Here is a 24629-nt window from a genome sequence, read left to right as displayed (position 1 = left end):
CAGATAATCACAAGGAGTATTTGCAGACTTGGATAAAGATCCTTGAGGAGGATTTGGGGAGAACTCTCATGGTGGGCTGAAACAAAGATCAGAGAACAAAATGTATCTCAAAGGGGCTTGCTTGATGAAGACTTAGAGGGCTGTAAAAACAGCTGTAGTTAAAAAAACCTTTGTGGCAGCAGTAAAATGCAGCAGATGGGCAGTGTACTTTTTGCTTTTAAGTCTTGTTTCCACGTGCATACTAATGTGGGATCATCTCCGAATCTTGTGTGTTGGTTTGCTTTTTAGTGGATGCATATGGTATTTGTGCTGCATTGCCTACTTGACCATCCTGAACAGCTGCATTCTCATGGCAGGGTTGTTCTTTTTTTTTGTGTGGCTCTCTCTCTCTCTCTCTTTTGGGCTTATGTGCTTTTATTGTGGATATTTCTGCATTGCTCGTTGGTTTTGTATCTTCCTTTCAATATGGCTCCATTTTGACATGGTAACTACTAACAAATGTCCAAAAGTCATGCATTCCATGTTTGGTACTTTGACCTCTGCGTGCCTTGTGACATATGGTAGTATGAGCAGATCATTGCCAAGCCATGTAGATGGTGCTCGGGAATTGCTGTGGGTTATGCAGTTGCCCAGAGAGAGAGAGAGAGAGAGAGAGAGAGAGAGAGAGAGATTAACATTTTATGAGGCAAAAAAAGAGAGCCTATGAGACAAAACCGTATACAACAATAATAGTGACTAACTCTTTTTTCTCGCCCCACGAAAAAAGAAAGAAGCAAACAAAAACTAATGATTGAAAGGAAAGATTGTGAGCTAATAATGAAGATCATTATGTTAAAAGGTTGCTTAGTGCTTGTTTAACTCTTCTCTCTCTATTGCTTCTTGGCTGAAAATGAGGTTTGATTACTTCTTCAGGTTGAAAATGGAGTGAAAGAAGAAGATCCTGAGAGGAAAAAGAAAAAAGAGGAAAAGGTACTGATTGTTAAATATGTGTGAATAGTCTGATAATAATAATATGAGAGAGAGAGAGAGAGAGAGAGAGAGAGAGAGTATAGTTGTCTCTTCGGAGACATTTGATAAAATTGGAACGATACAGAGAAGATTAGCATGGCCCCTGCGCAAGGATGACACGCACAAATCGAGAAAAGAGAGAGTATAGTTTTCTTTGCCACTCTGCTATGGCTTTGTATTTTTCTTGTGATTAATATAATTACTCATTACAGAAAAAAAAGAGAGAATAGTCTGCCTTGTGTCCAAAACTCAGATTTCCTATTAGGGGAAAGTTTTAATATGGAGTCTTCTTATCGGGGGTCTTTGAGTCAGGCATTTGCCATAGGGGATGTGCTACGTTGTTGCAAGATCTTCCATGGCAGATGTATCTTTTGTACTTTATGTGATGAAACCCTTGCTAATCTTTTCATCTCTGCCGGGTTGTGAGACAGATTTGGGATTTTATACTGAGTATGGATTTTGTTGACACATTAGCAAATCCCATCCAGTCTTGGGTTTTGGGGAAGATGCCATCCATGGCCACGTTGTAGTCCCATCATCCTTGTCTTTTTCATTTCATGCGATGTACTGGTCTTTGGCATGTGCATTCCTCTTGCAATTTGCTTATATCTAGCATTTGTGATCTGTCATGCATAGAGCCACCATATGTGTGTGAAGTCTCCTCTACAAAGTGGTACTTGGAGTGCTTGGGAAGGTGTGCTACTGTCTCTCTCATATGCTGGCAAGAGACTGCAAAGTTCGACAAAGTTATGTGATGTTTGGTATTAACAATGGTGATGCTATTAGGTAGTCCACTGCACTTGCCCCTCCCTTGCATGTTGAGAGATAGAGTGAGGGAGAGATAGAGAAGGAAAACAGGCCAGCCTGATCCTCATGACTGTGACTAGCTTATGTGGCTGGCAAAGGCTGAAAATAGGGCACCCCCTAATACCATGCAACATAAATGGCAAATGCATTTGCTGATCATAAGTATGCATGCAAACACACTCAAGTAGAGTAGTGAAACTGCACTTTAGTTTCCACCTAATGTGGCTAAAATGAACAAGAGTGACACATGAGAATGAATGATAGATTGAGACAATGTCAGAGCTCCTAAAGACTTGGTCTGTTAGCTTCTCCCTCTTATAGTAGTAAATCAGTAAAGGGAAGAGGAAATAGATTAGCTATTATGGATACATCTAGCTTTTGGTAATCTACCCACACTCTAATCTTTCCATTCTTCTGCAAGACTACTACAATAGGAGACAGTCAAGTTACCACATTAATGCCTTAATGAATCTAACTTGTAAAAGTTTATCTAACTTCTCCTTCAATTGCTTTGCATAAATAGGATTCATCTTGTAACAGTGTTAAATAATAGGTTTAGCATATCCTCATTCTTTGTGCTCTCGCTCTCTGTCTATATCTCGCACAACACTGATAGGAGCTTCAACAATTGTTTCTTCACACTTGGAGTGCCATGGCCTGTTCTTCATTATATAGGATGACCACATTTGGCGGTTCTTCTCCACCATGGCTTTGATCCCCCATCCCCCCTAAGACCACTCTAAGAGGCTCTCATATATGAGTCAATTTGATTTGTAGACAGCTCCAACTGGACTTTTGACCATTTGTACTTGTATTTAGCCATACCTTTTTGAACCAACGAAAGAACCTAGGTATAGCTGCCCCCAGCTCATGCCTCCCACAATATCAAATCCTCATCACTTCAGCCATCATCATTCTTCAGTCCAATCTTTTGCCATTTGGTGGTGCCTTCATTGATGCACCTCTATAGCATGGGGGGACTGATTGTGTGCAGCCTTGTATTAGTGTTTCGAGATGTTCCTTTTGTCCTTTTATGTTTTAGGTATCATCACCAACCTGAGTGATGAAATCCCATTTTCTGCAGTGTTTTCCCCTTGATTTGCCATGTTTTGAATCCCCGCAACCAGGCAGTCTGAGCTGGTCCCAAACAGTCGCTGACAACATCAAATCAAGGCATTCTCCAGCTTGTGCAGGTCATTTTTCACCTAGCAGCAGTTCAAAGGCCTAAAACAATTATCAAACAGGCTTCAATCTGCAGAACACAGCCATATTGCCCCTTTTCAGCTGATGTCTAACCTTGACCCTAAGAGTGGGTCGTCTTCAAACAGCCAAGGCCCACCCTCGCTGGCCTGAAAAGTTAACTAGAGCAAACAACTAATCGTTTTCACATTTTTATAAGTTTTTTTTGCCTTAACGAGCTTGTGAAGTCAAATGTAGTAGGTAGCAAAGAACCACCCCCCCTAGAATGCATTCCCCTTTAAAATGCAACATGTTTTCTTACTTTTTTGCAGGTTTTTGAAAGATATACAGGGCATATTGGTACAATTGTCAAGATCGGATTGAGTGAATCTCCCAAAGAGAGCGTGAGGACTCTAGAAATGATGACCAAGATCGTGTGATGACCAACATTTTGATCGCCATTACCATGAGGGTCATTGCAATCTCTAGGATCGATGTGAAGACCATAGAGATTGTGATGCAGATTGGAATGTGGATGTGAGTGGCCAACCTCTTGTTCACCATCCCTTCATAATGGCCATCTTTCCTTAGCATCCTTATCTTCCATTCTATGGATGGCCATCATGGCACTATAGGTGTAAGTGCTATTTCTTCCCCAACTTCCAAAGCGAGAGACAAGCCTATCAATGGTTCCTCTTCGTGAGCTAGTTGTTTTACCTGTATAGGCTGAACTATTTAGTAGCACAATCAAGGACCATGTCAAGAGATTCACCCACAATATTACTCTCAAGATGAAGCTAACGTAAGTTTGTCAGGATTTCCCGAACATGAAGGGGACATCACAAAGATAGTGGAGATTTGAGATGAGCTTGCATCCCTTGGCAAGTGTGTTGCCTTGGAAGACCTAGCTCTAACCCTATTGTCACATCTTGTGATCCAATTGCAATGTTTTATACGAGTCTTTTCACCTATAGAGTTCTCAATTTGGGACACCATCTAATGAAAGAGGAGAAGTGCAAAGGGTTTCTCAAGTGTCCACATTGTGGGAAGACCTTGCATCTTGAGAAGTGTTGCAAGAAGTATTTGTAAAGAAATACGTGTCTATAGATAACAAACACAATCGTACAACAAAGCACATAATAATAAAGAACACAATTAGGGTCAGGATAACTCAAAGACAATGAACATTGAAGAAGAATGAATGAATGCTGAATATATATACGATGCTGAATGCATCAAACACACTATGCAAAGGTGAAATATTGACTCTTGAACTCCCATGTCTCTAAGATGAGGGCAGAGAGCATGAGCTCAAGAGTGTGTCGTACTTTGACGAATCCCGAAATGCAACAGACACCCTTTAGATACAAGCATCAAACATAGCAATGTGAAGGTGGATCGGTGATGGGCAGTGAATAGTGGAATTCTGTTAGGAAGGAGTAGGCAATAGGTGCAACATCAAAACTTAATAGTAGATGATGACATGGTAGGCTGTATAGTAGGGTAGACCAATAAACGCAGTAGCCAATGATGACCTCATCAGGATTAGTAGTCGCCAGTAATAGGAGGAGGGGTGCATGTACGTGCTAATTGGTGGATAGGAGCTCTAATTGAGATATCCTACAGATGACGGGTTGTGGACGGCAGAGAGAGGGTTCCAATAATTTGCAAAACAAGATAGGGTTGAGTGGTGGGCAGCTAGATGGATGGGTCCTCCCAAATTAGGTTTTCGCTTATGGGACATAGACACTCTCTAGGATCATGTTTCTTTTTAATGCAAGTTTGGTAATCTTGATTTTTGGGATTGTAATTAAGAGCTAATCACGTGGTAATGTATTTTTTAGATCAACAATATCCTCACTTTTGTCTTGTTTGTTTGGTAGGAGTGCTTTATGGTTTATGGTGCCTTTGATAGCTCCTTGCTATTGTTTTTTGGTCGGATTAGCGACGTGGTTTATCCATTCCTAATTGAATATCTTTAATGCGACCTTCTTGATGCCTCTTCACTCCCATCGACATCTTCTAGCCACTCCTAGTAGTGGGTTCTCATTTGGAGAGGAGGCCATGCTACTTCGTGGATATCTACATCAATAAACTTCATAAAACATGGACATAGTCTTTTCTTCCACTACACATACTCTCTCTCTGTCTCTCATCATTTCGCAGATGCAATGATATCTCCATAAGTTTTCCCTTATGGATATTAGCTTCTAGGAAGTCTTGCATGTCATGGGAACTTGATTTCTAATTAAAGCATAAAAGGGCGCATGGGCTTTTGCAACCTGCAAAGAAGATATTTGTTGCCAACCCAAAAGGTTTGTGAAGTATTCGTGACACATACTTACAATTGATCTAGGATCTCCGATCATTTGACCTTCTGCATCTTGCAATCTCACCACATTTTCCTGCGCTGGGGATGCATGCAAGGCCCAAAAGAATTTGTGAGTCTGGCAAGAGATATCTTGAAGACTGTTAACCAGATCCCTTAGCTTAGCTTGTTGCTAAGACCGTAGTTTGAAGGCCTTGAATAAGTTCGCCCAATTGAGCTGCCAATGAGATAAAAAAATCATCATGCGGCAGGTCAAACAATAGCATACAGACCAAGGCCAACATGTCTTCCATACCATGCAAATGCTGCCTATTAAGTGAAGCATGATAGATGCCATATTGCCTTGACACCTTTTGGACATTTGAAATTAGTCTGTTGAAGGAGTTCAATCCTTGTAGTGGAAAATCACATGAAGATCTTTCGAGTAGCTAGGTCGTGTAGCCCTTGAAAACTGCATGACTTAAAAAGGAAGAGTGGAATCTTAGGGGTAGCCCACCTAGGAGATTAGCAAAGGCATCAACTGGCTGCCTAATTGTGTCAAGCTGCAAAGGAAAATGATCGGAGAATACAATGTTGCAAGATTTGCATATCCAAAACTTGTGGTAAAAAGGAGTCTTCATGCATGGCGTAATATGGTCTAATCGAGACCACGTGGCCGTGTATTGAGGCGAGTGAAACATAAATCTTAAACTTGATGGAGAAAGCTAAGACCAAAGATCCTGTTTCAAGACATCCATGGCAAAGGCTTGCCATGCCTTGCTTTTTGGGTTATCCATCAAAGAATGTTTTGAAGTGGATTGGGACGGATTGACACACATGTTAAAATAGATGGCTTCACAGGGCTTGGTGATGCAATGAGCTATTTGGTCCATAAAGGCCAACCAGCCATAAGACTTGCCCTTCAAACACAATCTCAATCACTAGCAAGCGTTTGTGAACATCATTCTTAACAAGCACTGGCTGGAATTTCTCATGTACAACCATGAGGACACTCGAATAGTGTTTAGCCTTCCAACCAACATAAAAAAGACGGAATCCAGGACAAGTCAACACCTCACCAGCATCATCATTTTACATCTCTTGCTTGTTAGCCTCAAGTGAGTTTGTTGAAGACTTTGGGAGCTCTATTATTTTCTTAGTCCGTCATCAATTCTTTATGTCATTCTTCTTCATTTGAGGCACATTGGGTGGATATAAGAGTGCGTTTGCATTGGTTCTCTTGAGCCTATTCACATTGCACAATTATGATCAATGAGTGGATTTGCCACCCATGCCATGTGGTACTAAGGGCACTTGATTTTCAGCTTTTGGGGCGGGTACATTAGCCAATTAGATTGGTGATCATGAGTTTGGCTTGTTTTGTTGGTCATCTCCTATTTCTCCTACATCTTTCTCAATCGAATCTTTTACCATTAATCCTATGCCTTGACCCTCATTCACACACCTCTGCAACGTGCACAGCCTGATTATGTGTAGCCTTGTATCAATGTTTCTTTTGTTCTTTTGTGTTTGGTCTTTGTTCTTTCTCTTCTCTATGTGTTCTTCTTGAATAAAAACAAAATTTTGTCAATGTGTAGAGAGAGAGAGAGAGAGAGAGAGAGAGAGAGAGAGAGAGAGAGAGAGAGAGAGAGAGAGGTCTTCTGCAATCAAAATCAACCTATGAGACAAAACCATGTACAATGATGATCGATACTAGACATCTAAGTGTGATGTGCCCAAAGATGATAAATGATATATTGTGTAAAGAAGCTAAGGTAATGCATAAGACAATGCGCATATATGGATACGACAAGTTGATGATGGGGTGGATACATGGAGCAATACATGCCTAACTATGTGGTTGAATGTTATACAGTGATAACTAGCTCCACTCAGTTAGGTTTGGCGCGTAGAGCATGTAATGCATTGTGATGAGATAGTATGGCAGAGATTAATCCCTCAGCTTTGTTAGGTAGTGCTTGTATTGTTGGTGCTTGGCGGATCTTCCTCATCCGTCTCTTGTGTAGCCTTTGTGTTTGATGCCCCTACACCAGTGGTTGGCGTGCTATTCTGATTTCTCAGCTCTCTAGAGTGTCACCCCTCTGTGTAGACGTCATGTGTGGTCATTGTCTGGAAGAAATGAGTGAGCTATGAGTATCGCCTCTCTCTTTGTAGAGTACTTGCCCATAGTAATGATGTTTGGAACCTTTGAATCTAACTAGGAATTGCCCCTAGCGGCGTTGGTCTATGGAGTTTGAGGGGAGATGTCTCCTCTGAATAGCGTGGGATGCGTCTCTGGGATTGTATTGTAGGCTTTGCCTATGCAAATATAGTGCTCCTCACTCTCTACCTCCTCCTGGCAAAGTTTGCAAATTTGCTCGGCTCTAGAGATGTGGGCTACTTCTAGGGATAAGTTCTATGCCATGATCTTTGGATCTTTTAGTCAGAAGCTGCTTTGATAATGATTGAGAAAAACAATCGGCATACATTTTCAGAAATGACATGCGATCCTTTTTTAACTTAGACATGTTTCCAACATTTTCATTATCAACCTTATCCATAGTGAAAACCAAGTACGTTGAAAGGTGATTTTCATTATTTTAAAAATGGCAACAGCTGATACAAGGACATATTCTCCCCTTCAATCTTACATCCAAGGTATGGGCCAAGGATGTTGAATAGTGATCACTTTAGCATGCGAATCAATCACTACATGCACATGATAGCACCAAGGTATACCAAGCAAGATATCACAATCCTCAAGTGCTGCAATGAAGATCTTTTTGCTATCCACATATTCCCAATGAATGGTGTGACAAGCTCTACATGGACAAGGATGTTGAATAGTGATCACTTTAGCATGCGAATCAATCACTACATGCACATGATAGCACCAAGGTATACCAAGCAAGATATCACAATCCTCAAGTGCTGCAATGAAGATCTTTTTGCTATCCACATATTCCCAATGAATGGTGTGACAAGCTCTACATGGACCTTCCATGTCAGGCCAACTTCTCCGTGGGTTCCATCTCATCCTCTCTGATGCAGTCAAAGAAGATTAATGCATGTTGATCTCTGATTTTTTGCATGCTCTGCATAACTCAATAGCATCATCATTGGGTAGATCAGCAACAACATCTAGCACCAATTCATCTGATGTTTTGGGCTTTTTTCGATCTCCTTGATTTTTTGATTTTCCAGCTTGCTATTGATTGAGGCAGTCCTTAGCCATGTGACCCCTTGTTCACAAACAAAGCATTTATTTGCAGCCCTTAATTCCCTATGTTTTGCAACTGATTTTCAGCCCTTTTCTTGTTGTTTTGATCTCTTTGAGCTCTCGTGAAGGACTTGAACTTCACCCCTTTTTCACCCTTGTCATAGTCTTTTGCTGCCCCTTTGGAAGTCAAGTTATCATATATTGGTTGCTGCAAAAAGGGTGCATTATTTGTATTTGCATCATGACCCACACCAAAAGAAGCATTTGCATGACCAACACTTGTTCCTTGAGCCCCATAAGTAGCAAGGGGTGCAAATGCATTACCAAACATGCCACTTTGTGCCCTAGGCATCACATGCCAATGTTGCTATACATAGGGTTATCCATATTACTAGCCATACTTGGATGCATTCGGCCTTGCATATATGCATTGGTTGCTACATACCATAAGGAGTTGTGCCATACATTCTCATATGCAATCCTTGACGCACTATGGCATGAAAAAAAGTGCTATCACCAAAGTGTCCCGGTTGCTCCATCATTGCATACATGCTCGATTGTTCAAAACCTGTTTGGATTGGCACTACCAAGATGGCCTTGCATTTGGGTATCCAATTTCATCGATACCATCTGTTTTTGCTCATTCCCAACCTTAGCTTCTTTTTTAGGCTGTGGTGTTGTCCTTTCAAAGCTTCTTGCTACCCAAAGACCTTTATAGATGACGTCTTCTTCTTGCCCTTATTGTCCTTTTGGCAAGAATTAAAAAATCTCTCAAATTGTGGATCTTTGGCCAATTAAACAAAGATGTTAGATGTTGCCTTCAACTGAGTCTTAAACTAGTCATTATATTCTTCATCTCCTTGCTGGTCATTAGCATCTTGTGCCCTAGAAGGACCCACTTCTTGGTCAACAATGACATTTTCTCCTTGGTGTCCATACTGTAAGGATGTTCCAAGGTTAGGCATTGCATTTTCCCCTTTTTTATGTGCATTTTCAGAATGAGATGCATCATTAGTACTTGATCCCATCTCACAATACAAGGACATACTTGTTGTGAATGCTTAGCTGAACACAATTTTAACACTAGAGCAACACTTTTGACCTTCATTCAAGTATCACAAGCTCACCAAGCTAAAGGATTTGACGGTACCTTAGTAATGGAACCATGAAACGAGCCTTCCTTCTCGGAGAGGATGTAAGGACCTTATTTAACAATAATTACAGCAAGTAAATAAATCACATAAATTGAAATGCACACTTTATCACTTTAATCTTGGACAATGGATAGCTTATTGGTCCCAATGGTATATCTTGATCTTCAATTGCAAATGGATGGAGTACAACCGAGATTCTCTAATCTCCTTTGCTTATCCAAGTGCCACTTGCTGTCATAAATGACCAACAATCATTCAAACTAATTTGCCCCTTGGTTTTCTCAAGGATTGGTCTTCACCTTGTTCCTTGGTAGACAAATTTAGCCCCAAATTCTGTATTGGCCGGCTGGTCTCTTGAATCTCCCTAGAATTGTTCAATTTCAGCTCTTGGAATTCAAGTCCTAGGCCCTTAATTTTGAGTATGCATCTCGTGGTAGTTGTCGAATCCATAGTTGCCTCCATATGTGGTACGAAACAGTTCGTATGGTACGAATTCGTACGTTAAAATAGGTCCGTTTTGGCCACTTGGCTTGCACGTCCTCATTTCGCGTTTCCTACGTCCCCGTGTTTCTTGTTTCCCGCGTTTTGTGCACTGTTGTGCTTTTTGGGGGGGTGGGAAGCCTTGGATACGTCATCCCACCCCCTTTTTCAAATTCCAGCCATGCACTTTGCTTACATGTGGTTATTGTTGGAGCGTCTTTATGAGGTGCAGTCCGCCTTGCGCCAGACAATGGTGTCCACTCTATGGAATGAGTGGGATGAGCATGAGACAGAGGAGGCCAAAGCCATGGAGCGCTTGTGTCTTAATAAGCAGTTTTGGCAAAAAGTCCGTGCCATTGCCATTGTTGTGACTCTCTTTTATAGGGTGTTATGTATGAGTGATTGCGAGGGGTCCACCATGGGCCTTTTCGTTCACTTCTTTAGAGTGACATTGGTGGAGGTATATTCTTATATAGTGATCACAGAGACATAACGTGCACATGTTTTAGAGATAGTAGAGAGGAGATGGGCGTAGATGCATAAGCCTATCCATGGTTTTGCTGCATTGGTACATTCGGCCTACAAGTCACCGGCGGTCATGGATGATAGAGAGTTTCGTTCAGACTAGCTTGCTTATTTGACTCGTGTGGTCCCTGTTGATGACCACAATGCAGTGCTAGAGGAGCTAGGATGCTATGCAGATTAGAGAGGGCATGTGGCTTTTGCTTCTCCCACTTGTTGGAGAAGAGAGTCACTTGTGAAGCCTTTATTTTGGTGGCAAAACTTTGGATACGCATTGGAGACCCTTGAGCCCTTGGCCATGAGGGTCCTTGCCCAGGATTGCTCTTGAGGTGCATGTGAGAGAAACTGGAGTGCCTATTCTCTCATTCACACAAAGATTCGCAATCGGCTTCGCACACGATAGTTAGAGCGGCTAGTCTATTACCGCACTAACTTACGCATGATGAGGGCTATGATGAGCATGGGTAGTTCGAAGCAGGTAAAGTTTAAACACTCAATCATAACATTTAAAATTTGTTGTTTTAACTTTTAAACTTTGAACTTTGAAGTTTTAACTTTATAATTTACAATTTAGACTTTAGCATTTACAATGATCAATCTTACGTGCATCACTACATTGTGTAGGTGAATGTTGATACATTCAAGTCGACGGGCGATACTCTTCCGAGTATACATAAGGAGATGGACAAGGAGGAGGAGATGATTTTTGCAGAGCTCTATAGAGAGCTTATAGTAGCAGATACTTGTGACACTCGTAATCAGCGTGATCATGGGTGAGGAGTTCGAGTAGATGGTAGTAGGGGCATGGTCATTCGACGCCCTCCATCATCGAGGAGGGGTGGTTCGAGTGGCTTGCAGACATATGTAAGATGGGGCTCTAGTAGCTTATATCCTGTGTCTCATGATGACATCCCCCCCTTGCCTACACAGCCACCACCTAGGGAGCCATCATTTGATGATGATGGTAACCTCATCAGTGGGGATGAGTATGAGTGTGTCTCAGCATCAGAAGCCGAGGAGTCATCTTCAGACTCTCTTGATGAGCACTCAGATGGTTCTGATGATGATGATAGTGATGCTTCATCATAGATTCATCATTCATATGACAGTTTTAAAATAAAAAATCAGATATAGTAGATTGTAGTTGTATCGCATGTTTTGCGTAGCCCATGCGATTGCGATGGTCACCCTCATGTATTCATCTTGTTCTGCAATGAAATGGTTATTTCCACTTTAAACATGTATTCTATGCTCTATCATTTATTTAATGATTTATGGTTTTTGTTATTAAAAAAAACATCTTAAATTTTTTCATACTAATATCGTACCGTACCTTATAAAATCATAAGGTACCAATTAGTATCGTATTTTATCGTACCATACTGTACCGTGCCTTTCGTATTTGACAACTATGGTCAAACCCTAATTTCTATTGTAAATTAGGGTTTATATAAGAGATTTTCCAATATCTCTACCTCTAATAGCTCAAATGGTTGGAATATGCAAGGCAAGTTGAGAAATGGTTGGGAAAGGAGAGAGATTGCGGTAGAAAAAGAAAATATTGACTTTGTTCGTGGAGAATACTCTTCCAATCAGTTGTTGTCTTGATCAGGAGTATTGTCGTCTATAACTTGGAAGGCCAAAGTTGTTGTTGCCGGCCACCAATTGTTGTCACTTGCTTTTAGTGACCCTTCTAGGGCTTGTAGACTGCTGTGGATAGCTCCTTAGTATGTCTTCAAAGGTTGCTCATCAGTTCAAAAGCCTCTCCTCTCTCTCTATTAGCTTGCTTGTCTCTAACAATGGTGGAATAGTCTTTTGGGAGCCTCCAACAATCTTCTCTCCACTTGCATGGGCAAGTTTTGCCAATTATATCACTTTTCAGCATTATCCAACTTATTAAATTAATTTTCAAAATAATAATTTTGAAAATTTAATATGATAATTATTTTAGTGCCAAGAATAATAATTGCATCGGACAATTATTAAATTGGCTCGACCAATTTATCTCCCAAGTATCCTTCAATAGTTGTTGGTCCTTAGGTTGGTACTAATTAATTAATGACTAGTTTTCAATGCCACCATTGACATTAATGGTCAATTAATTAGTTTAGGCTCAAATCTGACATTAGGTACCATCTCGTACTCGCCATAACTAATTACAACTTTTGCCTTTGGCAACAATTGATATCTTGGGGCCCTAGGTCCCATAGTGTGAATTAACTAACTTGGCATCTCACATGTGCAAGTCATATTTGCACATTTGATTAATTCTTCAATCAAATGCTAAGGCGGGCATCAAAATTTCACGTCCTTGTCACAATAGCTTTACATATTGGCCAAGCAGTGACCTATCACGATTGTCTTGTAGTTTTTTGGTACCATACGATCCCCACTCTTAAAGAGCGGTACAATGATATGTTGTGGTCAACTTGTTGGTAAGCCCTTACACATGGCTTGATTTAAAATGTGCCTCAATAAGGGAGTAAGAGTTTCACATGTGTGTGTAAAATGTTATCCAACTAGGCTATCGTGATCTTGTTCCAAACTGTTTCTTTTCCTTTGCTTTCTATCTCATTTTTCCCCCTCATTGACATAGTGTTGTTAATGGACGATGATGCAGAACATCTCAATCTACGAGTCCATGGAGATACATTAGAAGATACATCACTTGTATGCCTAGACAAAGATGCACTTAGCTGAGGAACAACATTAGGACAATGCTCTGAAAAGGCTGCGTTTTCAAGATTCGAAGGTGAGCAAGAGGGCCACACCATTGGAACAACGCTGAGGTGAGTGTGGATGTGTGGGAAAGGAGCAAAGTTGTTGATTCTACTACAGATTTTTACTGTTCGGGAAGGAGGAAGGCTGCGTTTTGAGTCTTCAATAGCAGATTTTACCTTTTCATCGCCTTCAGCAGCAGGTGAAGAAGGTGTGGGACGAGCAGAGAAGAGCCCTAGTAGGTTGCATGCTGCAATCAAAGGGAGTTGTTTTTGTGTTTTTGCAAGCATAGGAGTTGAAGATGTCTTCTAAGGTTGACATGGAATTTCAAGCGATTATGGATCGGAATGTGCCCGTCCTATTGGCTCCTCTATTAGATGGTTGCTATCGTGTCTGGCACGTTATGATAGTTGCTATCTTGGAGTCCTATGATTTGGCACAGCTTATTACAGAGGCCATTGATTGTTCTTCATCGAGAGATGAGTCTAATCTTTCTGGAAATGATTGTGTGGATTTGGCAAAGGCTTAGGCACATTGGGATAAACTAATGCTTGCATATGCTCATTTCTCTTCCACTCATGTACTACAACTGTGATTGTCCATATTCAGCACTTGATGGGAGAATGTCCATTATGAAGCAAGTGTATTTGGAGGTGCAGATGAGGATACTAAACCCCAACAAGTCATTTTCTATGTGGGAGCATGTGAACAAACTATGGCAACTTCAAATGCAGGTTTAGAATGCAGGGAAGGTGGTCACATCCAAAGACATGGCTATAACTCTTCTTTTCAGGTATCACCTAGGTTTTGTCCTTTTTACTCCACCTTGATTGCTTCAAGGTGAGAGTCAACTATTCGGTGGGAGGAGTTGGTTCCTATGGTCTTGGACCAAGAGGAACATTTAAATGGAAGAATGGTTCCAAGTCGGAGGCCTTGATAGGTCAATCCTCTCAGAAGAAGGGGAAGGACAAGAAGAAGAAGAATGACGTCAAATCAAAGGACTGAGAGAAAGAATCCATTTGTGGCAAGATAGGTCAATGGAAGAAGGATTGCCTCGAGAAGGATAAGAAGTACACTAAGAAGGAGAAGGCTTCAAAGGATTTTGGAGTGGTGGTTGCTCCCTTCTCATCAACTACTTTTCTCCATTTGGAGGTTGTTCAAGCATCAACCCTGAAGGCTTCTGATGCTATGTTGATGGTTCCACACCCTTGTGAATGGATTGTTGGCAATGGTGCCTCTCAGCATATGACTCCTTCTGCAAGGTGTTGTCCATTTGCGGCCTTGGCACGGGCAAATTCTCATAGGAGATAGCTCTTCTATTTCCATATAGAGTACTGGTCATATGCACCTGGTTCTAGATGAACGAGGTGGTATTTATACTTCTAAGGTGCTTTTTCTGCCAGGTTTGGGTTACCATTTTCTTTCCATGCACAAGATTTGTGCTCTTGGCTTGTTGGTTGAGTTTGATACAGATTCTTTCTGGATTCTTGAGTGTGGCTCAAGAAAAGTGCTTTCTATAGGTTATGAGGAGAATGGAGTCTACAAGTTGAGGTCTTCTACTGTCTCGACTTCTCTTCTTCTTACTTCACAGACATAGTCTGAGCTATGGCATGCTCGGTTTGGCCACTTGAATTATGACTACCTTCGGAAGGTGTCTAGGGGATAGCTTGTCTGAGGTTTGCCATGCTCGATTTGGCCACTTAAATTATGACTACCTTCGAAAGGCGTCTAAGGGACAGCTTGTCCGAAGTGGACATAGTGGTGAGCCAACAGTCTTGTGTATCCTGCATTCGTAGAAAACAACATCATGATTCCATTCCTAGCAAGGCTTCGAGGGGGTCTTCCACACCCTTGGAGCTTACTTCTAAAGATCTTTGTGGATCTATGTGGATGGAGTTCCTTCAAGGGAGTTTGTATTTCATGCTTGTTGTTGATGATTTCAGTAGGATGACATGGGCATACTTCTTGATACTGAAGTCGGAGGCCTTCTCCAAATTCAAGGATTGGTTGCTCTTTGAGGAGAACTAATTAGGTGGAAAGCTAAAGACCTTGCGATCCGACAAGGGAGGAGAGTTTGTCTCTAATGAGCTTGCGAGATTTTGTGCAGATCATGGTATCCACCCCAAGTTTGCAAACACAAACACACCTCAGGAGATCAGCATATTGGAGTAGAAGAATAGGAGTGTGATCAAGATGGCTTGCACCATGATGGAGCTTCGTCAGACGCCCCAATGTCTATGGGCTGAGGTTGTGGCTATTGCTGTCCCCATCCCCAATCGGTCACCTACTTCGGTCGTGGTTGGTATTGAGCTGAAACATGCATTACTTGCTGATTAGCCTCTTAAACAGCCCCAAAACACACTAAAAAATACTCTTTTAGAGTAAAAACCCTAAAACGGTGAGCGGTTCGAGAGAGTTTAGTGGAAACCCTAATTTTTGGGGCGCCCTTCCATATCTATAAATAGACAGGCTGTCCTGACAGCCTCATTCGGTCTGTGTAGGTTTCTCACTCCGCGTGCAGATTTCAGCCATCAGCCTCCTCCCACATGGCTATCCAGTCCTTGAGATTATTGCCACTCCATCCGTGCTTGCTCCTGCTGCTGGCGCCTTCATCCATGCTGACGTCAGCTGCTGGTGACATCATCATTTGCTGCGATCTGATCATCCAGTCATCGCCAGCCACATGAGACACTGTTTCAGCTTGCTGTACACAGCAGGCTGTGTGCAGTTTCCAGCCTCCGATCGGCGGTACATTGCTGCGTTTACAAGTTTCCAGCCTCCAGACTGCTGGGTTTTGGTGACCAGCATGCTGCCATTAACTATTCAACACTCCTACACTCTGACTGGTGGTTGCAGACTTGGGATCCGTTTCCAATGGACGTCACACTCCGACATTACTCTGCCCTTGAGCACACTGTATACTCTTACATTCATTTACAACATTCATTCACTTCAAAGTTGTGTTCTCTCTCTCCCTTCTTCTGTTTGTGTTTGAGTTTTGAGTTTTGTGTTTAGGGTTTGAGTTTTGCCCTTTGAGTCTGTGTCTGTCTCTTTGTGTTTCTGTCATGGACGTATACTCTGTGTGTCCTCAGTGCAAACCCTAGCAGTTTTCTTCACATGGTATCATAGCCGGTGCTCTTGTAAAGAGTATTGTGTGGATATTGTGGAGAGCTAGTCTTTGTGCGAGGCACACAATACGACTCGTAACCGAATCACAATGTCCCAAAAACCTTATTCTCTAGTTCCTTTGATGTCTTATTAGGCTTCTCCATCATTGGAGGCCCTGAGATGGCATTATGGACTCGGTGAGGAGGACGACACTCCACCCTCACTAAATTTCACTAACATGATAGAGGAGGACTTTGAGGAGTACTATCGCAACAAGCACGGTGATGTTTACACCCCTCCTATCAGTTTTTCTACCACATCCGGACCGGTTGGTGAGGTTGGCCATCTCTCCGATCATGGAGGATATACGGCATTCGGAACGTCTGGCGATCCATCTTCATCATCTTAGCCAGGTTCAATGTCAGGTTTGCACAATTCTTTTGTGTTGCATGAATCAAAACCCTTGTCTGTTTCTTCTTTTGAGGTATAGGATCCGGATGGCTTTGCATATGTGAACTTCAATAGAGGGGGCTTACGAAACATACGGAATTCAAGTACATCTACATCTTCTGTTTCATTTGAGCATATCATAGACTTCTCACTTTCCTCCCATCCCACCCTTTTCTATATCACACCTTGATCACCTCTCATCATCTTTCCAAAACCTTGGATTACACGCCATATCTGCATCACACACCCTAGGGGTTGGATCTTCCATCTCCGATGCTAGCATATTTTCCTTCTCCACCCCATTCTCTACCTCTTTGAACCATGGTACTTCGTTAGGGGAAATGGCACCCTTTAAGACAACGCCTCTTACCTTTTAGCAAAATAGCACACCTATAACTCCTAGGTCGAATGTGATGGGCATCCCCCCTACTATCCCTAGCTTCACATCTCCCATGACCACTCATATGGAGGGGTTTCTATCCTCACCTTATGGTGCGTTTTCATACTCTCCTTGGGTTACACCTATGCAAGGATTCCCCTCTTTTGCTTCCCGTGTTCCCGTCTCATCTCCTTGGGTTCCTCATGTGGCTATCATGCCCATGCCTAGTCAGCTCGTCTCTACCTATGGATCCACCTTGCACACTACACGCATGCTTGGCGGGCACTCTGGGGGCCATTCCCAAGTATACTCCACTCCCTCATCCTACTCTTACATACACATTCATTGCATTTATTTTGAGTTAGATTTTCTTTTTGTTTTGTTTTGCTTTGGAGCATCTCACCACTAACCTATGTGTTTGCAGATTCTCATTTCTTTTGCAGGGTTTGTCTTTTAGTGTAGGGCTAACTTGCAGATTGCTTTGGTCCTACTTGGGCTGGAGATGTGGGGATGCACACCGTTTCTTTCATGGTTTCATCATCCTAGGAGTGCTTGCTCTTCTTCCAGCATGGTGGTTTTCCCTCATGAGGTAGATTATATATTATCTCTCTTGATGCTATCATGGCGGTGACTTCTACCTTGCTCTTCTAGCGGGGTGCTTCATCCATTTCATCTTCTTTCATTCCTTATGGTTCTCTGCACCATATGAAGACCGACATCAGGCTCTTTTTTCTTCAGCATCTACATCCAAGTTGAGAGGGGTTTCCTAGCCTTCTTGGTATTCTACACCTTGTCTTCGACATCAGCTTTTTCCCCTCGTTGTACCTTAACCTTTGCATTGCATGATTTCATCATCTTTGTACTAGGGCGCTTGGGCAAGTGAACAATTTTCCCATGAGGGACACTGTCCAAGTAGCACTTGCTGCATGAGCATTCTTCAGTATGTAGCATACTTTGCATCTCATTGTGCAGAGCACCACTTGAGCGGATCCTAAGGTGTTTCCACCGGTGGCTGTTGTTACCCCACCACCATCCTCCTTCATCACATGGATACCTCATCACCTATTTTTCCTCATCATCAACACCTTGAGTGGATGGGTTAGCTTGTACTGTTTTGTGATGTGTAGTGTGTACCCTCTCTACTCCTGTCTTTTGGGTCACTATTACTCAATCGGCTGCATCCCATAAAATTTACCTGACTTATTCACAAAAAAGAAAAAAGTTCCATGTAGTTCCATCCGCCTTTGTAGGGCTTGGTAGGCCACTGGGCAGCCGACGTGCACCCTTTGTTCGATGCCCTGTTCTTTATGGGGTGACTACTTGGATTCCCTTGGTAAGATAACCATCGCCTCTGTAGTCTTGGTAGGCCATTGGGCAGCTGAAGTGTATCCTTTGTCCAATGCCCTGGCTGCTTTGGGGTGGAACGCCTTGGGGTAAATAAACATCACAATGGCTAGCCTCACCTTGGGGTGTTGAGCTAAAACATGCACTACTTGCTGATTAGTCTCTTAAACATCCCCAAAACACACTAAAAAATACTATTTTAGGGTAAAAGCCTAAAACGAGAAGCAGTTCGAGAGAGTTCAGTGGAAACCCTAATTTTTGGGGCGCCCTTCCATATCTATAAATAGACAAGCTGCTCCCATTCAGCCTCATTCTGTCTGTGCAGGTTTCTCACTCCACATGCAGATTTTAGTGATCAGTCTCCTCCCACGTAGTTGTCCAGCCCTCGAGACTGCTGCCACTTTATCTGTGCTTGCTCCTGTTGTTGACGCCTTCATCCATGTTGACGTCAGTTGCTGGCGACATCATCATCTGTTGCGATCTGATTATCCAGTCATCGTGAGCCACATCAAACACTGTTTTAGCCTGCTGTTTATAGCAGACTGTGTGCAATTTTCAGCCTCTGATCAGCGGTACATTGCTGTGTTTACCAGTTTTCAGCCTCCAGACTGTTGCGTTTTGGTGACCAGCTTGTTGTGATTCACTATTCAGCACTCCTACACTCCGACTGGTGGTCACAGACTTGGGATCCGTCTTTGGTGGATGTTACACTCTGACAATGCTCTGCCCTTGAGCACATTGTACACTCTTACATTCATTTACAACATTCATTCACTTCAGAGTTGTGTTCTCTCTCTCCCTTCTTCTGTTTGTATTTGAGTTTCTGTGTTTGAGTTTTGAGTTTTGCGTTTAGGGTTAGTGTTTTGCCCTCTGAGTTTGTGTCCGTCTCTTTGTGTTTCTGTTGTGGTCGTAGACTCTGTGTGTCCTTAATGCAAACCCTAGCAATTTTCTTCACAATTGGTATGACCCCTTATGAGGCTTATTTTGAAGCCAAGCGAGATGTTTCTTATTTCAGGATCTTTGGATATGATTCCTATGTTCATATCCCGAAGACTCAAAGGGACAACTTTGAAGTGGCTTCAAAGAAACATGTATTTGTGGCTATAGCTCAGAATCCTAGGGCTACCACTTGTATGATCCCATCAAATGGGATGTCTTTATGAGTTGTAATCTACGATTTGTGGAGGTTCCAGCTTCAAATGGGGGTAAGGAGCACCCTGCACTTGGAGATCTCGAAGATAGTTGGGTTGGAGAGATTGTTCTCTTGGAGCTCGTGCCTCTTGCGGATGCTTATTCTTTAGACGATGATTCTACTTCACCACCGGCCTTGTTACTTTAGCTACTGTCTCCTCATAATTGATGCCTTTCTTTTGGGCATAGCCTTTTGCGACCAAACGTGCCTTATACTTGTCAATGGTGCCATAAGCCTTGCAAAAACCCATTTGGTGCCCATAGCTTTTCTGCTAGGCGGCAATTCAACAAGATCCCAAGTACTTAGTAGCAATACTATCCAACTCTTCTTGCATGGCCTATAACCAATGCGCATCTTGCTGGGCTTCATCAAAGGATATAGGCTCATCATTATCCAGCAGTGAGCTCATAAACACATGCTCATCAAAAGGAGCCCCTAGTTCTGTACTGTCAACCAAATGTGTCCCCTCTGTATTATGTGTTGCCTTTGTGGCAGCCCTTCTAGTGTATTGAGGTAACGGAACATCAATTTTACTCTCCTAGAGAGTGTGTAACAATCATATAGGGATTGTTTTTTGTTGCATTTACAACAACCCTTTCTTGCTCAACTGTATGTTTCATTGTTGGAGGGAGACCACGATCAACAAGGCCATGTGGAGCAGCAGTAGCGTGCTGTAACACATCTTTTCAGGCATTTATAGTAGGCTCAGATCTCAAAGTAAGTGGTAGAAGACCTTTGAAAACATTACCCGAATCATATGTGGCTGGCATTTCAAATTGATTATGTGAAAGACTGCATTCTCAGCAAAGATAACATCCCTACTGACCAAAACTTTGCGAGTGCGTGGATCATATAATTGATAGCCTTTGCTTTCCGAACTATAGCAAAAAAAGACACATTTTAAGGCCCTATCATGGAGCTTTCCATTGAAGCTCTTTTGGTATATGAGTATAGACTATACATCCAAACATATGAACATAGTTAACCTTCGGTTTCCTCTCATGCCATGCATCAAAAGGAGTGATAGTCTTAAGTGCCTTTGTTGGAGCATGGTTCAACACATGATTAGTGAAACCAACCTTCCTCTTTGGATAGGGTGGCAAAATCTGATCAAGCACTTAATTACAATAATTAGTAAATAAACATAAATTGAAATGCACAATTTACTTTAATAATCTTGGATATTGGACACCCTCTTGGCCCCAAAATTGGCACCCCTTTCTGTATTTCTTTAACTTTAATTGCTAATGGAATGAATTCAAGCTGAGGTTCCACAATCTCCTTTGTTGTTTCAAAAGCCCCTTGTTGTAATAACAATCAATAAGCAATTTGGGCCAATTGCCCCTTGACTTTTCACTTAGGTCTTGCACAATTGAAACCACCAATTGGCCAAATGTTACCCCAATTTACAATGAATGGGCTGGTATTTGAATTCCTTGACTATTCCTCAAACTGCACTTGCTGCATTCAGTGTATGATGCCTTCTCCTGTTGGCACATGTCCCGAGGCTGCTGTCAAGACCTAATAACTGCAGAAATTCAAGGTTTACAGTAGAAATCATCTTGCTGTCCACCAAATATGGTTGTGATGTGCTACAAATGGTTGAGAAATGTTGAGAATGATTGAGGAAAGGCTGGAGAAGGTGAGAGATAGTTGGAGGGAGAAAGAATTTAGGAATTCTTCACGAAGGAAGCCTTTAGATTGGTTGCTACGTGTCAAAAACTGCCCTAGGAGCAATCGTCTATTGCCAGAGATCCCAGAAATTGTTGTCATCAGCTCCTATAGACCCCAAAATTGCTGTTGTTGGCATCAAATGATGATCGACTTTGTTATACCATGATACTTAAAGATGTGCTGCAAGAACAATCGTGCTGTATGATCAATATTTATTTTCTTTCTCATTGGAATGAAATGGGTTTGTTTGCTAAACTTGCAAATAATTGTCCATATCCTATCATTCCTTGTAGGTATTCTTGGAAGCTCAAAAATAAAAATGTTTTGCCTATTATGCTTTACCTTTTCACATATGATGCATGTGTTAACAAGTTGCTCTATATCATGCCTCAAAGTTGGCTAATAAAAGAAATGCTCCACTACCATGACTGTGGCATTAATACCTCTGTGTCTTGCATGTAGAGGAGCATGACTTTTAGTGATAACTCTGGGCTTTAATTGCTTTGTGACACACAGTTGCCCATGCATCATTAGGAATCCATCTCTTAGTAGAAAGTGCTCATGTCTCTAGCCATTACAAAGTTGATCATAAACATTAGCAAAGTTTGAATCGACAACATATTTCTCTTTCATGGCATACAACTTAGTGTGATAAACCATGTCGATGGCTGAAATTTGTGGCATATGTGACAATGCACCAGCCAGAACATTATTTTTACTATCAATATTTATAAATTGAAAATGAAACATAGAGAGGAAATTAGCCCATCTCATATGCTTCTTTGAGAACTTTGTTTGTGTCAAAAAGTACCTTAAATTTTGATGATCTGTCTCCATTGTAAAATTAGTCCCCAATAAATAGTGTTTCCATGCAAACAGTAAATGAATTACAGCCAAGAGCTCTTTCTCATAGGCTTGCAAATTCTTTTTTACACCATGGAAAAATCCACTCTCGTAAGCCACAACATGGCCATCCTGCACAAGAATCCTAATGTTGTTACCACATGCATCACACTGAACCACAAATGACTTCCTTGGATCGGGCAATTCAAGTATAGGATTTAAAGTTATCTTCATTCAACTTTTCAAATGTTGAAATTTCCAGTGTTGTTCGTCTAAGTGGCACATCTTTCTTCTGCAAGGCATGCAATGGAGATGCAGTTTCAACAAACCTGTGTACATACCACTTGTAGTAATAACATAAACCAAGAAGCTGTGGATCTCACGCACATTTTTCAAAGGTGGCCATGATTGATTGTCTCAATCTTTGTAGGGTCCATGCAAATATCATTAGCCGATACAATATGTCCCAGAAAGTGGAATTCATGCAAAAAGAATGCACTTTTCTTGTCATTGATAACCAGCCTATGCTCATGTAGTTCATTGAACACAATGTTCAAGTGTCTTCTATGCACTGTCTTATTCTTTAAATAGACAATCATGTCATAAAAGAAAGTGTCCACAAATCCTCTGTGTGACCTGAAAATGTGATTCATCATGCGATTGAAAGTAACAGGTGCATTTGTAAGCCCAAAAGGGCATGAGAAGAAATCCATATAGCCCGAAAGATGTTTTGAAAGCTGTCTTAGGCACATCCTTTGATCTAATCCATATTTGATGATATCCACTTTTCAAATGTATACGTTTGAATATGGCCGCTTCTTGTAATCTATCCATCACATTGTTGATTCGAGGAATAGAAAATCAATTCTTTCTCATGATCTTGTTTAGGGCACGATAATCAAAGCAGAGATACCATGAACCATCATTTTTTTGCACCAAAACCATTGGAGAACAAAAATGAGATAAGTTGGGTTGAATCAACCTTTTTTCTAAGAGCTCATTCACTTGACTCATAATCTCCTCATGCTAGGCTGCACTAACTCTATAGGGTGGCTTATTAGGTGGGCTCCTTCTAGGGATAAGATCTATGCCATGATCTTCCAGTCTTTCAGGTGGTGGCTACCTTGGAAGTGACAGACATTGACGAGATATGTTTAGTAATCCTAGGCACAAACAATACATCCACAAGCATAAAGTCTGATCCATCTGCAATAGTAATGAGCCCTAATCCAATGCCACAAACATCATAGCTAGAGTTATTCCCAGGGGTTGACTGTGTAGATGTAAACAAATACTTTTGGGAAGTGATGGGTATGGATCCCCCATAATCAAAGTACCATATATGTTGCATTTCAGCAGCATTAAATGCAGAATCAGCCATAGAGGTATCATAATTGCATGTTAAAAATGCACAGTTTTCCTAAACGGAGTTGGTTGTAGCATCACCATCCAAAGATCGAGTGGCTGATGTCTCTTGGACAGCCAAAGCGGACTGTTTCTTCTTTTCCTTGGCCAATCTGTTTTTTACATTTTTCAATGTAATGGATGGGCTTTTTATAGTAGTGGCATTTTCCTTTCTTCTTTGGTTTTTCTTAGTCTTGGGCAGCCTTGCTAGATGGCTGTTCCACATCAGCCTTTGGCATATTTTTGATTGGTTGCTTTGCTTTGGCTTTTGCCTTTGTATTTGGAGAGCATGAATACATCATTGGATCGCATAGCAATGTTCTTTAGAGTCGGTTTCTCGTGTAGCAAGTGACTTGTCAACTCTAGGAATGTAAGGGGTTGTTTTGCCTCCCTCAAAGACAAACTCAACAAAGTATGAAACCGAAGATAAGACTATGGATGTGAATTAAGTGTCTGGTGTAAAGGCCCCTTACGCTCTCCCATGTATATATTACTTTACACATGCGAACTCACCCTAGCGGGTGTAAGTGTACCTTACCCTAAGTATGAATACATTCTTTTATTCTTTGTGTGTACCACATTGGTACACACCTATCTGTCAACTCTCACTCTCACACTCACTCATTGTTCACTAAACTCTTGCTGCACCTCGATTGATGTGTGCGCGCTCTTTGCTTCCGCTCGTACTCATGAAACTAGTATTAGAGCACGATGGTCCATGCAGGCAGTTGTAACATTGACAGTCACATGCAATAGTTTCCAGTTGCAAGTGACAACCACAATCGATAGTTGTAGGTAGCTAGAGGACCTAGGTCGATGGGGCAGCGACAGTCGTCGGG

At 41.7% G+C, this 24629-nt stretch overlaps 1 protein-coding gene and 1 non-coding gene across 3 annotated transcripts in view; both read left to right on the top strand.

The window, feature by feature from the left end:
* TWN2 (valyl-tRNA synthetase / valine-tRNA ligase (VALRS)) overlaps positions 1 to 24629 on the top strand; it is a 169857-nt gene that overhangs the window by 20980 nt on the left and 124248 nt on the right. The window contains exons 2-3 of one of the 2 annotated variants that reach the window (XM_087699063.1): positions 913 to 969; positions 1094 to 1150. In XM_087699063.1, the coding sequence (XP_087555189.1) occupies positions 913 to 969; positions 1094 to 1150 (114 nt within the window). The remainder of the gene's footprint in view (positions 1 to 912; positions 970 to 1093; positions 1151 to 24629) is intronic. The other variant, XM_087699072.1, reaches the window with a different exon arrangement.
* LOC148040386 (U6 spliceosomal RNA) lies at positions 1055 to 1160 on the top strand. The gene has a single exon (XR_015688729.1). It is a non-coding gene; the product is annotated as a U6 spliceosomal RNA (small nuclear RNA).

Source organism: Lygodium microphyllum, chromosome 2 (assembly GCF_053477565.2).
Source record: "Lygodium microphyllum isolate KBCC chromosome 2, Lygodium_microphyllum_v1.1.10, whole genome shotgun sequence".
Taxonomy (NCBI): domain Eukaryota; kingdom Viridiplantae; phylum Streptophyta; class Polypodiopsida; order Schizaeales; family Lygodiaceae; genus Lygodium; species Lygodium microphyllum.
This window is presented reverse-complemented; position numbering and strand designations above follow the sequence as displayed.